This window comes from Protopterus annectens, chromosome 2.part1 (genome assembly GCF_019279795.1).
Source record: "Protopterus annectens isolate FY-2018-M chromosome 2.part1, PAN1.0, whole genome shotgun sequence".
Taxonomy (NCBI): Eukaryota; Metazoa; Chordata; order Ceratodontiformes; family Protopteridae; genus Protopterus; species Protopterus annectens.
Window position 1 is genome coordinate 1,394,018,957 of NC_056729.1, and position 17,104 is coordinate 1,394,036,060.

Genomic DNA, 17,104 nt, shown 5'->3' on the forward strand with positions numbered 1-17,104 from the left:
CCCCTTTGCTAACTGATAATTCTAAGACTACTGCAAGACATGGCAACAATTTGTAGCTGGAGCTTCCTTTGAATATGAGAGAGACTTTTGAATAATGTGTCTTCATTTAGTCACATTCTGGTAGTTGTCTTTCACTGCAACATTACAAACCCATCTCATTTCTATACATAAGAAAACTCCATTTAATATATGAACTCTGACATCTAAACATCACTCCATATTGTAATATTCTAAGCTGGCCATCATAGCTATTTGGCTGGACTAATAACATACATTTCTGCAAGCCTGCAGTATGTGACATGCTGTTTGAATCTGATTATCACAAAACTGGAAACGTTTAACAATTTTTCAGTAAAAAAAGAGAATGCATTTTCTTTTGCACAAAAACAGTACATTTATTCAAGTGTTCTCCAGCACAAGTACATAAGAAAGGAGCATTGTTTTCTGGGTACTGAGAATGGGGTGAAGCTGAACTGACTGAATGACTGACTGACAGACTGCTACATTTGCTGCACGCACTGACCTTTTTCATTGTCATATACAGCTATGTCACGAGCAATAATTACACAGAAATACAGTATTATCATCTTAGGAGGTGGACAATGACCTCACTGTGATGCTTCTGAAGAAGAACCATATTGTGAAATGCACATTTTTTAATGTCAATAAATATAAGCAATGCTAAAAGTGACAATTGTACAGTGCTATAAAACCCCAAAAAATGATACAGGAAAAAAAGAAAAGAAAATACTGCTTTGCTGCATGGAATGTGGATTAAAAATACACTGCTGCCAGGGATCGAGCAAAGTACGCATGTAACAGTAAAAGTTATTACCAAATGTCTACATTCTGCTTCTTCAGTATGAATACATGATTCCCACAAATAGTTAAAGCACCATCTACTTCAATGCCTAGGCTAAAACACATGAAATCATCTGTCATTTAGCTTTTTTTCTCTTCAAGTACAAAGTTAAAATGCCTTTTTTGTTTCATAATATATGAGTAAAATAATAGTGCTTCTGTTTTTTTTCTTTTTAACTCAGCTAGGAGAAATGAAAAAACAGTCATTATCCAGACAATATATATTTTAGGTAAAATGTTTAGCACCTTTTGAATCACCTACTGCCTCTTATTTTTAACGGAACTGACAGTATTTTTTTATTTATTTTTTTATTATTTTTTTTGTTTTTAAATCTAGGGCTGTGCAACAAAGAAAGAACACACTCTGAATTCTGAAAGTTGTCCCATGCCTCATTGTAATGAACAGTCTTTACATTCCTGAACTATAACCTTAGAATAATTTTACAGCTGTGCAAACTGTGTTGAAATATCCTTATATTTTAAACTCCCAATTGGGATCCTTAGTGCTCAAGCTATAAATCTGGCTTGTATCTTTCAGACTAAGCTTTTGTTTGGTTACACTGTGTGTCAAGAGGATACAAATGACATTTAACATTCTGTGCTTTGGTGTTGATATACTGTCTATAACAGAAATTTCTTGGGACAGGTTCTCCCTGATGAAATGGGCAAATAAACCTTGATTTATTAGATATGGGATAAGCTGTTAGTGACAGTGTGTGTGTGTGTGTGTGTGTGTGTGTGTGTGTGTGTGTGTGTGTGTGTGTGTGTGTGTGTGTGTGTGTGTGTGTGCAGGCGTGTGTGTGTGTGAGTACGTTTACCCGCACATGGGTAACTCACAGACTTGCATCAGTTACAGAATAAACATAGCATTAATAACAGGTGAACCATTCCTTTTCTGCTTCAGGCATTGAACATGAAAAGGTTCCAGTCTGCCCATTTGTGATGCAAGACTATACAACCACATGTTTAAAGGGTTCCCAATATTTTGGACCACCACTGTATTGCTCCCCTTAGCACATTATTTCATAATGCAGGTGAACTATGGAGTGATCAAGCAAACCCCATAAGTTCTTGGCAAGGTTAATCACCTTAATGGATTTACAATAATATGTTCATGTGTGTGTGTGTGTGTGTGTGTGTGTGTCGCTATGATATATGCTTGGTTTTATATATATATATATATATATATATATAAACAACAAAAAATCAGGCACATAGACAGACCTTTGGATTTTCAATGGCCAGCAATGTTCCACTCTGGTAAGCTGTGTGTTTTCATTGGAAGGGGCAGGAGTGGAGCTGGAACTGCTGCAGCACCAAATGGGAAGAAAAGGTTACCACTGCTTCCCTAGCACCATTCTTAAAAGGACAGATGGAAAACAGGAAAGTGCATGGATAAAACTCCTAAGCTTAGCTGTTTTGTCCCTTTGGAAGTGTAGTGGATAATGTAATCAAAATGCATTTTTCTCAGTACCCAACAAGTTACACTGTTAAGTATTTTCACAGATTAAAAGATTAGTGAACAAAACAGTCCATCAGTCCTATGCATTCCCTTTGTTCATGCATTTACAAGATACTCCTTTATGATTACTTATTTATTACTGTCTTTACTCTAGTATCTGTATGCATGCCGTCTCATGGGGGCTCAATTAACAAGAGCCAGTGTGATGCTGAGCTTATTTTGAACCACTGTGCTGGTAAGTAACAGCCCAGTTTCACCAGGAGACTGAACTGGTGTGGAATTACTTGTACTGGCTGCACACCTTGGGGCTGTTTTTGTCCTCCTGTGGAAGCTTTGGTTGAGTACCTTTTCTCAGAAGAGTGTTTCTACTTTGTGCCTTGGCAGAACACTTTTGAGATGAGGACCCTCCACAAATGAATTTCTAAACACCCAGTGCAGTGACGTTTGAGCAGTTCAAAGCATGACACCAGTGCTCATGGCCATATAAATGAGACATTCTCTCAGATGACTAAAATAAAAACCTAGCTAAATCAGAAATGAGAGGCACTGGAAGTACATTTTAGATTTTTCTTATGTGTGCGTGGTTCACCTACCATTTAACATATATGACTACATATTTTTCTTTACTTTAAGACAATCTTTAAAATGTACATATAGATATATATATGTATTTAAGGTGGGCATATTTTAATTATTTTCTTTTAGCTAGGTGGCACAGCCCTAGTTTCATCAAGTACTAGGAAAAACCAAAGTTCACATTATAAACAGAACCCAAATTTTTGGATAAATAACAGTAATTTATAGAAAAAGAAACATGATAACTGCAAGTCAGAACTGTAATGTCAAGCTGCACAGTGTTGTACCTGATTGTATATAGTACTGAAAAGGAGGAGGATCGTGTGCCTGGTACAAAAAACAGCCTCCTCCAAAAATAAATCAAAGGAGATGTAAAAATACAGCCTCAGCCCCTCAATATAAAACTGCAGCCTATGAATCTGAGAAATCTGGGAGATGACCAAAAACATCGCTACACTGTTGACTGACTCTTGTGCCACTGCTGGACCCCCAGGCCACCAGAAGTGAAAAGAGAAAACTCTTCACAGGCAATAAGCACCACTGTGATTTGTATAAAAACATGATACAAAATAGTTGAGAATTATGGCAAATTCCCCCTCAATATAACTTCTTCTGAGAATGAAGACATTATTGCATTATTTATTCCACACAGAAGTCATGCCAATAAGCCTCTTTCTCTACACTTGTACTTTTAAAAAAGATAAGCACTCTGTTTCCTACTTAGCTTGCTTTAAAAAAAAAAAAAACTTCCTACAACTGCATTGTAAGGCAACATGGAAGCTGATGTTTTTAATCATCTAATTATAAAGCACCATTATGAAGTTGTTGTACAGTAGTACCTTCTTTATACAAACTGTAAGTGAGAGGTAACTGCGGCTTCTGAACTGGTTTCTTCAAGGTTTCCTTTCTGCAGGCACCTGGAATACTGTGAAAGAGTAGGTTGTGTCATGTGTTTACTCCTTTTTTGCTAGAATTACCAGTAATGGTGCTGGTAAAATAAGGCGCAGGAAGTAAGTAGCAAGCTTGGTGTCAGTCTCTCTTCATGACTGTCCTTGCTTGTTCTCCCTTCTGACCAGGCGCAAGACAAAAAAAGTAAACATTTTTTTTCTGTCTCCCTTTCTTTACTACTGTCTTGTTTTACAGCACCTCTAAAGATTGTAAAAGCCTTGTCTCAAAAGTACAGCTTGAAAACACAAAAAAAAAGAACAAAAAACATTTACAAAAGGAAATCCCCAGATAAAATAGCTGAAAATTAACACAAACTTTTACAAAAAAATTAAATAGGATAAAAGGTTGACATTTAAAATACAACAAATTGCGTAAAACATCTACTTGAATGTAATTCTTTGTTTTATGTCTTTCTTGAAGAGCTGGGTATCAAATTTCTTTTCATTTCTTTCCTTGATATATATTTCTTTGTTCCATTAAAAGTTCCTTGGTGTCATTTACTATCTAAACACAGGCAAAATACTCCTTCAATGGTGCAAACAGGTGACGGATGACAGGCACACTCCAAGACCTTCCCAGGAGTCTTTGTCTGGCAAGGCGGCTCATGTTAGACACATCTGTGTAATGGACAGGAAATCCAAATACCCTGAATGAGGAAAGATGATCATAATTAGACAAATTACAGGAACTGCAAATGCTCAGCTGAATAATAAAGAAAATTATGGCCTTTCTTTTATTCTAAAAGCATGTTACTACAAATCAAATCTGTGATCTCAAGCTGCACTGTTATACTGATAGTAGGTAGGTCCAAGAGAGAAAGGATCACATGCCCTGGCACAGAAAATAGCATCGTTCAGAATTAACTGCCTAAACTGGTCTGGCATGTTCATTTATAACTATCATCAAACTTACTCCACAGATACATATGTTTTCCCCAATACACACATCTACCTCTTTCATTTATAAGAGCTTCTGGAGAGTAAGGTGGTTCATTACATGCTAAAAAACTGGTGCTTCATTACTCATATGTGCTAAGTTGGGATCTATATTAAATAACCGAAGAGGAGTTTCAGCGAACACCTCTTCCCCGACACATAAACAACGAATGCACAAAACCACGAACACTGACATCAGCGATTTCTTTCCCATGGAAAGAAATCGCTTGTCTAAAAACAAAAAAAAATCACCCCCCCTAAATAAATATACCAACTCCGAGATCACACAACAGTGGGGAAAAGGGCAAACTTATGGGGATGGCCAAGTGATTTCTTTCCCAGGGAAGGAAATCACTGTTCTGAACGATCGCAATTTAGTGCGTTCATTCATTATGTGTAGGCGAAGAGGTGTTCGTCGAAATGCCTCTTCAGTTATTTAATACAGACCCGCTAAGTTGTTAACCCTAACCCTGTCCCTTTCCCTAACCCAGTGCATTTCCTTACCAAAAATCTTTTTCCCTAAGAGTATCAGTAAACAAAACAGGTAAACAGACACACCCACACAAACACACACACAAACACATACATTACATACACCATACAAATTATCACTAAATTAACCTTAAAAATCAAACGTACACACACAACAAAACAAAAACACACACTCACAACTAAAGTTATGCCTAGCCCTAACTCATACTATAACCCCAACCCACTAAATCCCACTTACCTGCACAGATGCCCATTTCCTGGAACTACCACAGTCGACGATCTGACATTAAGACTTTTCTGGCATCTAAAATGCAAACATTTAACTAAAGGTATGTCCACTGCAGTTTGTCAATGGAGATAATGTTTGTCAAACTGCATCATAACCATATGTGTGTGTGTGTGTGTGTGTGTGTGTGTGTGTGTGTGTGTGTGTGTGTGTGTGTGTGTGTGTGTGTGCATGTATTTACAAGGTGGTATATTTTGTAGAATTTTCACAGCAAGAGATTCTCTGTTCTTGGATGCGGTGCTTTCTGTGCAGATTCTGTGTATCCTCCATGTGTTCTAGTGCTTTTTCTCTGGGTGCTATGGTTTCTCCCCACATACTAAACACATGCAGAGGACAGACTGGTATATGTTTATGTTTTTTGCAGCAAAGGCACAATGGTGGCTACTCAGGAGATCAAAAAGTAAAAAAAAAAAAAAAAAAAAAATATATATATATATATATATATATATATATATATATATATATATGGGTGCACTTCACATTCTCGAAATACTGAAATCTCGAATTTCAGTATTTCGAGACTAAAATATCTAAAGCCCTGTTGCGCGAAAATCCAAATAACCAAATCCGGAAAAGTCGAATCAGTGGTTGTGGTGGTGGACTGTGTTAATGGAGAGCTGGAGATTCAGGTAATTGTTTATATTTTAAGGGTTTTGTGCATGTTAATGTGTTGGGAAGTTGTAGGTTTAGGTTATGGTATGTAGATAAGAGTGTGAGTGTGTAAGTGTTGAGAATTGTGGTGTTTGTATGTATGTTGTGTGTATTTGTGTGAGGGGAATGTAGTGTGTGTAGTGGTGGGTTGTGTCTTTGTCTTTTTAGTGCAACCTCGGAGTTAGTATATCTAAGTAGTGGGGGTATGGGTGGTGCAGCCCCCCCCACATGGGGGGTGCAGGGGGGCCTTGCTTATATGTAGGGTAGGTAAGTGTATTTGTGTTGTTGTGTTTGTGTGTGTTTTGTTTGTTTCTTGTAGTGTGGGGAGGAAGGTGTATATGTGCTTGTGTGGTGGAGGGTGTGTTTAAAAGTTGCGATTTTGAATTTCACACTTTTGGGGTTTTGGTATTTTGAATTTTTGGCTTTATAGTCTTGAGATACTGAAATTCGAGATTTCAGTATTTCGAGCGAGATTATAAAGTGAATCCATATGTGTGTGTGTGTGTGTGTGTGTGTGTGTGTGTGTGTGTGTGTGTATATATATATATATATATATATATATATGTATATATGGATTCACTACTGAATCCCGAAAGTACACAATCCCAAAGCCCAAAATACCGAGACTATAATCCCTAAACCCCACATTACCGAAATGTTAAAAGTGCGAAATTCAAAATCGCAAAAGTAGTACATACATACAGCACACACACAAACATATACACAGCCTCCCCCCATAACCAAACAAACCACCCTACACTAAAGATAAGCAGGGGGGCTTCGCTCCCCCTGCACCCCCCACACACCCCCACTTTAATATTCTAACTCCAAGATCGCACAAACATACACACAAGGCAAACTCACACCCACACATTACAGCCCCTCACACACACACACACACACACACACACACACACACACACACACACACACACACACACACACCACAGTCACAACACACACTTACACACACTAAAGCCCCTCACAATCACACTTACACACACATACTTACCTGAACCGCAACACCAGAAGCGCTAACTCAAAATCCCTTAACATCGGGATTTTGAATTTCGTGCTTCTGGTCTTTCAGTAATGTGGGGTTTCGGCTACATGGTCTTGAGCTTTTGAAATTTGAGATTTCAAAAGTTCGAGACTTAGTAGTGTTCCTCTCTCTCTCTCTCTCTATATATATATATATATATATATATATATATATATATCTATATATATATATATATATATATATATATATATATATATATCTTTATATATATATATATGTATATATATGTGTGTGTGTGTGTGTGTATGTGTGGCGGCGCAGTGGTGCAGCGGTTAGCATTGTTGCCTCACAGCAAGAGGCTCTTTGGTTCAATTCTTGGCTGTGGTGCCTTCTGTGTGGAGTCTGCATGTACTCTTTGCATTCGCATGGGTTTCCTCCAGGTGTTCCAGTTTCCTCCCACATTCCGAAGACATGCGTCTGAAGCATTTCTCCTCGGCCTCCTCTTCAGATCAAGTTAACCTGGCAATAGGCGACATTAATCCCATCACTTAAATGGCAAATTCTGTTGGCGGCAGACATGGCCCCAGGTCTTTACACAAATTTGAACATTAAATACTGTCTAAAATGACTTATTGTACATCATCACCTGTCTGTATTTAAGTAATGTAAGCACAAACATTTGTGTTCTGATGAACTTTGAGTTAAAACATTGATACGAATGAAAGTGCTCAAGTTTAATTTTAAAGGTTATTTCTGCACTTACTGTATGTGGATTTTTGGCTGCCTATCTACTGTTCTCTACAGTAAGGTCTTTTAAATGTACTCAAGGGTCTCCGTCCTTCCTTCTTGCTCAAAGTGTGGTGTTTAATTCACTTTATCAGTTTACTTTTCCCACTTGATAGTGTTTTATTCCGTGTGTAGTTTTCTCGCTTTAGCAAGCATAGAAAATGGATCAACCCTCCCTTGACCCTGCAACAGTCAGGACCTCCTAAACGTCTCTACTCACAGTGTGCCCCCAGAATTCACGATCACAACTCCATTGCTCATTGAAGGACAAAGGCCGGCACATAATCTTATTGACAACAATGGAAATCGAGGTTTCAATAGCCAACAGATCACAGATACTACAATACTCCCAGCAGCAGTGCAGATAACTCACAGATAGGATTCAAGTTTCATGGACAAACTACCAATATCCTCCAGCTGCAATTCTTTTCTAAATGGAGCCAGACTAAAACCAACCAACATCAATTCCATCGAAGGACAAGAGGACTCACCAACCTACTGTAAGCACCTTATTTACAGGCTAGAAAAATTACTCTATAAATTCAAAAGCATAGAGTATGACATTATGTACCTAACTAGCTGTATAAATGATGATATTGTCCCAAAAGGACTTAGGTGCTGGAGGTTCTCTAACAGAGTTGAACTGAACAGTACCCTATGTCACTCGTGCCAAATCTTTAAAGACAAAGGGATCAAAGTTCTGGAGGCCCTGGTTATCCAAAACAGAGATAAACTAACAGGACTCTTGAACGAAATCAAAGCTGTAAACCTTGAAATCATCCGACACCCCCTCTTCATGGATTTTGAAAAGGACTGGCTAACCCTGGATGTGAAAACAGCACGGTATGTGGATTCTTTGATAAGGCGAAAACTGAACAAATTCACCAGAGATATTGAACAATACCAGAACAACACGTCCTTTGTTCTACCAAAACCCAAATCTGACAGAGCTTGACTGGCCACAAACAACAACACCTGGACCTGCACCCCGCAACCCTCCGATCTTCAGAGGCCTTGTTTACCAACCTCCAATACCCCGGCACCCTGACGTGAGGAGCAATTACCCACCAACAGTACCTACTGATTAAAGGATTCCATCAACAATGCCACTGTGAGCGGTAGGCTACCTCCTGGAATGTCAGACCACAATTCTGGTATTTATAACACCCCCCCTCCACTCCAGCAGAAGCTTCACTAGTCCATGCGGCTGACCAGGCTATCAGCAGTAACCATTTTTATCCATGGGTCCACCCCCCTCACCCACATCGACACTCCCCCAACAGAGTCTGAGACACAATTACATAGCGGATCAAGAATACCAGAGGCCAGAAGCAGGGAGGTGAGTGAACGGGAGAAGCAGAGGGCGAGGACGAGGCAGTTGACTGTACTAATTGAACTCGCTGGACTCCCCCAAACCTGTCCCAACCCTCCACTCTGGCACCATCCTCAACCTTACAGACTTATCCTTTGATGCCAGCACCCTCTCCGTACTTCAGAAATGTTTAAACTTTATCCCGGCTGAAACAGCCAAAACTACCAAAGTCATTTTAGACTTAAAACAGTTGTGCAGGAAACTTAATCTGAAGCAAGAGCTGGCAAACAGCAACCTTAGTTGGTATACTAATATGGATGTGCCTTCTTTGAACAGTCAGAACTCTAGTGATCTTAATAGCTTAAACATTTGTAATGATGATTTTTGTCTTTAAAAACATTAGCAATGATTTTATCATGTTTTTTTAATGCTCAAACAAGTTCCTCCTGCCTACACACAGCTTCCCCTTGGTCCAATAACATACTACCAGCACCTCCAGTTACACCACGCAGTAGTGATGCAGAAGATTTGCTCACCAAAGTGCCCCCAGCACTCAAAAGGAAGAGCATCTTAAACCTACCCCCTGCACCTAAACATCAACATCTTCTCCAAGGTAAGCGAGAAGCAAATCAGAGATGCGCTTAAGTCAGCACCCCATTCCACATACAACCTCACTCCATCTGAAAGAGCCGCCCTCTCCAAACTCCACAACAACCACAATGTCAGAATTATGAAAGCTAATAAAGACAATGGCATCATCATTATGCATACCTGGGACTACGTACAAACAAAATGGAGCAAGACCTCTCGTATGACTGAAGCTACAGACTAGTGGACCCCTTTGAGTTCTCACTCAGCTGGCATAATACTGACAAAGTCCTGCTCGAACTCTATCAGAAGGATTTTATCACAGATTGTGAACTGGAGTTTATGACAGTAAACTCAACCACTGTGGGGATCAAGTTTGGCATCCCTAAAACCCACAAAGACACCTTAAACCCTCCACTTCAGGCAGATTGTCTCCTCCAAAAAGACAAAGATTGAGTTAATTTGAGAACTCCTGAATTTCTATCTGAACCCCTTAGTGCAGAGCACATGTTTCTACATCAGGGACTCGTGGGACTTCCTCAACCACATCTATCAGCTCCAAGGGACTCCTGGAAAATGGCTACTAGTCACCCTCAACATTGTACCCCTTTACACCAGCATCTCACACAGAGGCGGCTTTGGTCTAGTACGTCAATTCCTAGACAGACACACCCACACTACAGCAGACTGAACCCAAACAGTCATAACACTGCTTAAACTGGTACTTGAGAATAACTTTTTCTTATTCCAAAACAAACTGTACCAGCAGATCAATGGAGTAGTAATGGCAGCCAAAATGGCCCCATCCTACACCAACCTAGTACTGAGCTCCTGGGAAGTAGACACTCTTATCCAGCTCCCAGGCTTTGAAAAGGTCATCCTTTACAAATGCTACACTGACAACATTTTTCTTGTGTGGAGAGGGACCCCGAGAGAATTTGACCTTTTCCTCCAGAACATCAGTGAAAGCATCAAGTTCCTGGACTGCCAGGGAAAGGGCCATCAGTAAACTTCTTTGATATCACTCTCTCCCTTGATCCCCTCACCATGCTTTTCTCCTCCATGACTTTTTCAGAAGCACACCTTCCACAAAAATTACCTCAACTTCACCAGCCAGCGCTCCCTCTTTATGAAAAAGAACAGTCTTAAAGGACAATTTGTGTGGGTCAGCCACATTGTTAACAATGACCAAGACATTGAGGTTGAATGCCTTGTCCTGAAACAACTCTTTTCTGAAAAGTACTACCCAGTTAAGTTGCTAGACAACATTATTGCTCAAGTCAGAGACCACAGACCCACAAGGCACACCTCCCCATCCTCAAACAAGGGTTCCCAAACCCCCCCCCAAGCCCCAGCTGAGAGATATCACCTGGTTCTCTATCCCCACGTCACTCGATGCCCCCTTTATTAGGAGCACCATCATAAGCAATTGGGATATTATCCAAAGCAACGTAAAACATTAGGTCCCTCTCCCACTTTCTCATACAAAAAAAAATAGATGCTTGAAATCCCTTTTTGAAAGGGACTCCTTTTTGTTAGGCACATCAGACTCTACTGTCAACCACCCACATATGTCAACCTGTGGAAAATGTGTCTGCTGTAAATGTATCATCACAAGAGACCATTTCTCACTTGAAACCTTAAATTTCAAAATCCGCCACTGCTGATCATATGGCTGCAATTCCACCAATGTGATATACCTCAGCTCTTGCTCTGTATGGAGAGCATTTTACACTGGCAAGACCACCAGGAAATTGAGTGATCGCATTAAAGTGCACTATCAAGCCATCCGGAAAGGGGATTCTAAAATGCTTTAGCCAGGCACATTTTAGGATGTCCCCATTCCTCTATTTTTTGCTTAACCATTTTAGAGCAAGTTAATCTGGCAATAGGTGATGTTAATCCCATCCTCGAGGTTAGGGAACTTAAATGGCAAATCCAGTTGGCAGCAGACATGCCCCGAGGTCTTAATGTGAATTTGAACATGAAATGCTATCTGAAATGGTTTAGGTAATTGTACCTCACCACCTGTCTGTATTTAAATAATGTACACACAAACACTTGTATTCTAAAGAAGTTCAAATTAAAACAGAGATACGAACGGAAGCGTTCAAGTTTAATTTTAAAGGTTATTTCTGCACTTGCTGTATGTGGATTTTTGACTGCTTATCTACCGTTCTCTACCTTTTTTAATTTCTCCAAACTTTTGAGTTTCTGTTGCCATGATGGGAATGGACCCCATTCCTAAGTCAAAGTACGATTAAAGTTCAGGAAATTAATATTGTTTCAATCTTTGCTGTCAGCCAGAAGTGCTCTTCAGAGCACCTGCAATGTGCCCAGTAATGATTCCTTCTGCAATTCGTACAGAGTTACATGTAATGGCAGCATATCTAAATATGATTGTAGATTCTTTTTTAGAAGACACTTTGGTCCTACTACTACTGGAATTATCTGGGTATCTTTCTTCCAGATTGCTCTTGTTTCTGCCTGCAAATCCTGATATTTTATGACTTTGTGTCTCTCTGTACACAAGACAATGTAGTCACTGGGTTTGGTGATTTCAATGATCAATGCTACTTTTGTCTTCTTTTCTTGGACCACTTTATCTGGTTTTCTAGCATCTACTGTATTTTTTGAACTGTTGGTAATGGATGATCCCATGTGAGGTAGACTTCATTTTCTATGATGCTTTGCGGCTTATGTCTCCAATGTTTTTCAGCCACTTCAATACCCATAATATTTGCACAATCCCCAATGCAACAATACTGCCACATTATTACATCTTTCAGTATGCAGTCCTTCTGCCATTAGTATGTAGCAACCAGCAATGAGGTATGCAACTGTTTCTAATCTGGTTTTACTAAACCTACATTTGTCGATTTCTCCCACATGTTCAATGGACTTTGTAAACCAATGTGTACGCAGCCCACTATCTTGGGCCGCCAATATTAACCTTTCATCTCTTGACTTGTATTCGCCTCTCCTTAACCATTCCTGCATTTGTTCCTGATCAACATGAGGTTCTTCCAGAAGTTTTCTATACTTGCAACTATATTTATGCATTTTCTACATTTCTTGCCTTCTCATCTGGTCCTTCACCTTATATTCTTTCTTTTGTTTTTTGGCACATTCAGTTGCTACCTGATTTTTACCTACTTCTGGTTTGATTTCCATTCCTGTATGACTCTGATATGCTTCTGCTAGATTAAGCAGAGAAGTCATGTTAGACTTATTCTCCTCATGGTTCAAAACTTTCACTACATTTGGGTCTTGTGAGGTCAGAAGAGATGCTTGGAGTCCCACAATTGGAGATCTATCCATGTAATCAATTTGTGAAGAAGGCCCATCCCTCCTTCAGAAAGGGGAATATATAATCTTTGTATGCACAGCTTTTTATAAATCATTTGGTGAGCATGAAACAGCCTTCTTGTTTTTCTATCTAATTTATCCAACATATTTTGGGGCCAGTCAGTCGCTCCAAAACTTTAAGTTAGGACAGGAAGAGCAAATTGGTTTAAAGCTTGTATTTTGTTCCTAGACATCACTGCTGTTCTCAGGATTAATTTAAGTCTTCTGAAGTATTCCCTTACGAAGGTTTATTCGCATTTGTTCATGTTTTATTGTTGATCCTTCATCAATTCCCAAATATTTATACACTCCTCCTTCCTAAAGTTCTTTTATATCACATTCTTGTCCCAAACTGATGTTTTCCTGGTGTTGCAGTTTTCCTGCTTTAAAGGTTGCTTTTGCACATTTATCAAGACCAAATGACATTTTTATATCATCTGAAAAAAGTTTTTGACAACTTGCAGTTGTGTTTTCAGTTCCTCATCTGATGAGCTATACAATTTTAAATCATCGACGAAGAGAAGATGAGAAGTCTTTACATTTTGTTGTTTTCTAGGAGCCAAATTATAGCCATGGCCTAAGCTGTTAAGTAGACAGCTTAATGGATTAAGGGCAAGGCAGAATAACATCAGTGATAAAGAGTCAACCTGGAATATCCTCCTTTGAATTTTTATCCCTGGGATAATAATTTGTCCTTTATCATGGCTTAATTGCAAAGTGGTCTGCCACTGTTTCATGGTCATTGTAATGTAGTCAATCAGTGTAGGGTGTATCTTACACATTTTTTAGCACTCTTTTATCCATGAATGTGGGATACTATCAAATGCTTTTTTGTAGTCAATCCATGCCATATTTAGACTATTCCCCTTTTTACAGTTCTCCACTATAACTTTATTTAACAACAAATGATTCTTTGTTCCATATCTCTTTCTTTAATTGCCCTTTTGTTCTACTGTCATAATCGAGTTTTCTTCTAAATGACTATAAACTCTGTAGGCATCAGTTCCCGTGTATAGTTTATACGTCATCGGAAAGCAAGTTATTGGCCTATAATTTTTAGGGTGGCTTGCAGGTTCACTCTTAAGTAGGAGTATTGTTTTTCCTGTTGTTATCCAGGTTGGTGTCTGTTCGGGGGTGTGGGCATATAAATAGTTCTTACTCACGAGTAAATCTTCGTGCAAAGATGTTAATACTTTTAGCCAAAAGTTAGGTACTGCATCTGGGCCTGAAGTTTTCCAGTTAGAGGCTTTCTTAACTTTGTTTCAGTCTCTCTGGCTGTTACTTCATCCCATTTCATATCCTGCGCCTTTAAACATCCTATTCTTTCTTTTACTTCTTCTATCCATCTAGTATGTTTGTTATGTTCCACAGGATCTTCATAGATACTTCTCCAAACTGTATCAATTTCTTCTTTTTTTGTGTGATCTTTCAATTCCTTTTACCTTGTTTCCCAATTCACTTTAAAATGTTTTGGGTCATCAATAAATTACTTATTTGTACTTTTCCTTTATATTTTTCCGCATAACTTCTAAGCTTTTCCAGCTGTGCTGAGATGTTTAGTTTATTTATGATAATGCATGACAGATCCTGGTTTGTTCTAATACTGCGCATTGCTTTTATCACATCTATCTTTCTTAGTATTTTTTTTATCTATTCCCTCTTCTATAGTCTTCTAACAGTGTCACTTGTCGTAATTGCTTTACAGTTTTCTTTATTCGATACTTCCATGATGGTATTCGATTTCTCCCCTTTGTTTCCCTCGCTATCCTGTGTTTTTCAGGTAGAACTTTATCAGTTATGAATTTAGCAGCACAGTAATATAGCCTGTTTACTTCTGTTATAATACATGGATCTCTATGGACAGTACTAATTACTGCATTCATTTGTTTTATCAGACTTCTGACTTTTTTGGTTTTATTGACCTTCTGCAGTCTATTTTTCTTATTGTTCTTAATATATCTGTCCATGTCTATTAAATCAAGCAACTCTTCTCTTAGCTCATTTTCTTCCAAACTGAGGGCACATCCCTAGTTTTCCATTTCTTGCGGGCATTCTACAGAAAGTTCTATAGCATCTTCCTGTGGCACCTTCTCTTCAATTTCATTTTGTGCCATCCGTTGCTCTGTCATATGGGAACTTACTGGCCTATCACTCCTCAATGTCGACTGCATCAGAGTTTTCCTCAGTTTCCTGTTCCTTTCCTTGCTGTCTAGCTTCAAGTGAATGTTTGTACTGGTTTCCTATGGAAGGCTCCAAAATATATTGATATGGCACCTGACCAATTGCTTCCTTTTCCACTGGTTTCCCCTTAATTTGGATATCCATTGCTGTATCCTGTTGTGGTGCTTTCTGCTTTCGATTTTCTACACTGAATTCTTCACTTTGCAGGTACTCCATAACCTCTATTTTTTAACTTCTCTATTACTAATCTCCTTTTCTACTTTTTTTCTTTCTCTTCTTATTTTTTGTATTGTAAAGTTTTCCGTGTCTGGATTCCTTTGCCTGTATTTCTCTTCAAATATTTTTGGTGCTGCTCTTTTTGTATTGGCTAGTTTTTCTTTTTCCTTTGCATAAATATTACACCATATTAAATCTCTTTTTCTTTCCCATACCCATATTTCTTCTTCAGATGTCTCCTGATTTTCCGTTTTCTCCTTACTTTGGGGTCTCACTCCATCATGCTGTGATGTAACCTGTGTTAGACCTTCTACACCAAATCCTTCACTTTGCAGGCACTTCAACTTCTATTTTTTACCTTCTACTTTACTAATCTTCTTTTCTACATTCCATCTTTGTGATGTTATTTTTTTATTGTGAAATTTTCCATATCTGGATTCCTTTGCCTGTATTTCTCCTTGAATATCTTTGGGGGCTGACTTCTTTATATTGATTAATTTGGCTTTCTCTTTTCATAAACAGTGCACCATATCAAATCTCTTTTTCTTTCCCATGACCATATTTCTTTTTTATTCTTTTCAAATCTCTCTAGATTTTGTTGTTTATATTTTCGCACTTCCTCACATGCTTCTTTTTCCAAACAGATAGTTTATTGATCTATATACTGTTTTTCAGAAATCTGTTGTATTAATGAATGCAAATTTTCATTTGAAGCTTCTGACAGTTTTTCTTGCAGAAGTACTTTTCTTTCCTCTAATTTCTGTCTTAATCGTTTTGTATACCTTGTGATTGGAAATTCTGGGCTTTTTGCATAATAGTAACAATACATAATTTCTTTCTTATCCTCAATAGTCCACTCTCTCGTCTTTATGGCTCTTCTTTGGCCTACGAATTTTTGTGATTTTTGTGGACTGTTACTTCCTTCTACAACAGGAGGGCCATCCTCCCCCTGGGCCTCGCCTGGTCCCATTGTACGAATGTTTCTGTATTTTGAGGATTCTACACTGTCATTTTTTCAAGTCCTGGCACCAGTGTGCCTACCACGATTGGGGACGTTTTTAGTCTTGTGCACCCAGCTGTCTCTTTTCATTTTTGTCCTACTTCTGTCCATGATATATGCTATATAAATACAGTCTATATATTAGTGTCACCTTGGTAAGATTTTGTGAAAACAGGGTCCACCTAGCGAAGGTACTCACCAAGACTTGAGGATGAATTCAGTTTCAAAACTACTCCTCTCCTATGCTTACTGATTTTAATCTCTCCCTTTGGATTGTGTCATCTTTAAGGAGGCTGGCATAATGGTTAAGATATTTGCCTTACAGACACAAGATGCAGGGTTTGATTCTCACATGGGTTTACTAGCTAGGCTTAAAATGGCCCACAAGGACAGTTAGCCTAGTACTAATCTATGAACCTAGGAAGGTTGGCATAATGATTAAGGTGTTTACCTTACAAT

General features: G+C 38.7%; 1 protein-coding gene across 6 annotated transcripts in view; it reads right to left on the reverse strand.

The window, feature by feature from the left end:
• Positions 1–369: 369 nt before the first annotated feature.
• DNMT3A (DNA methyltransferase 3 alpha) overlaps positions 370–17,104 on the reverse strand; it is a 5,166,949-nt gene continuing 5,150,214 nt past the window's right edge. For all 6 annotated transcript variants that reach the window (XM_044062880.1, XM_044062879.1, XM_044062877.1 and 3 more), the window contains one exon: positions 370–4,493. In XM_044062880.1, coding sequence (XP_043918815.1) covers positions 4,352–4,493 — 142 coding nt within the window. In that variant the 3' untranslated portion in view covers positions 370–4,351. The remainder of the gene's footprint in view (positions 4,494–17,104) is intronic.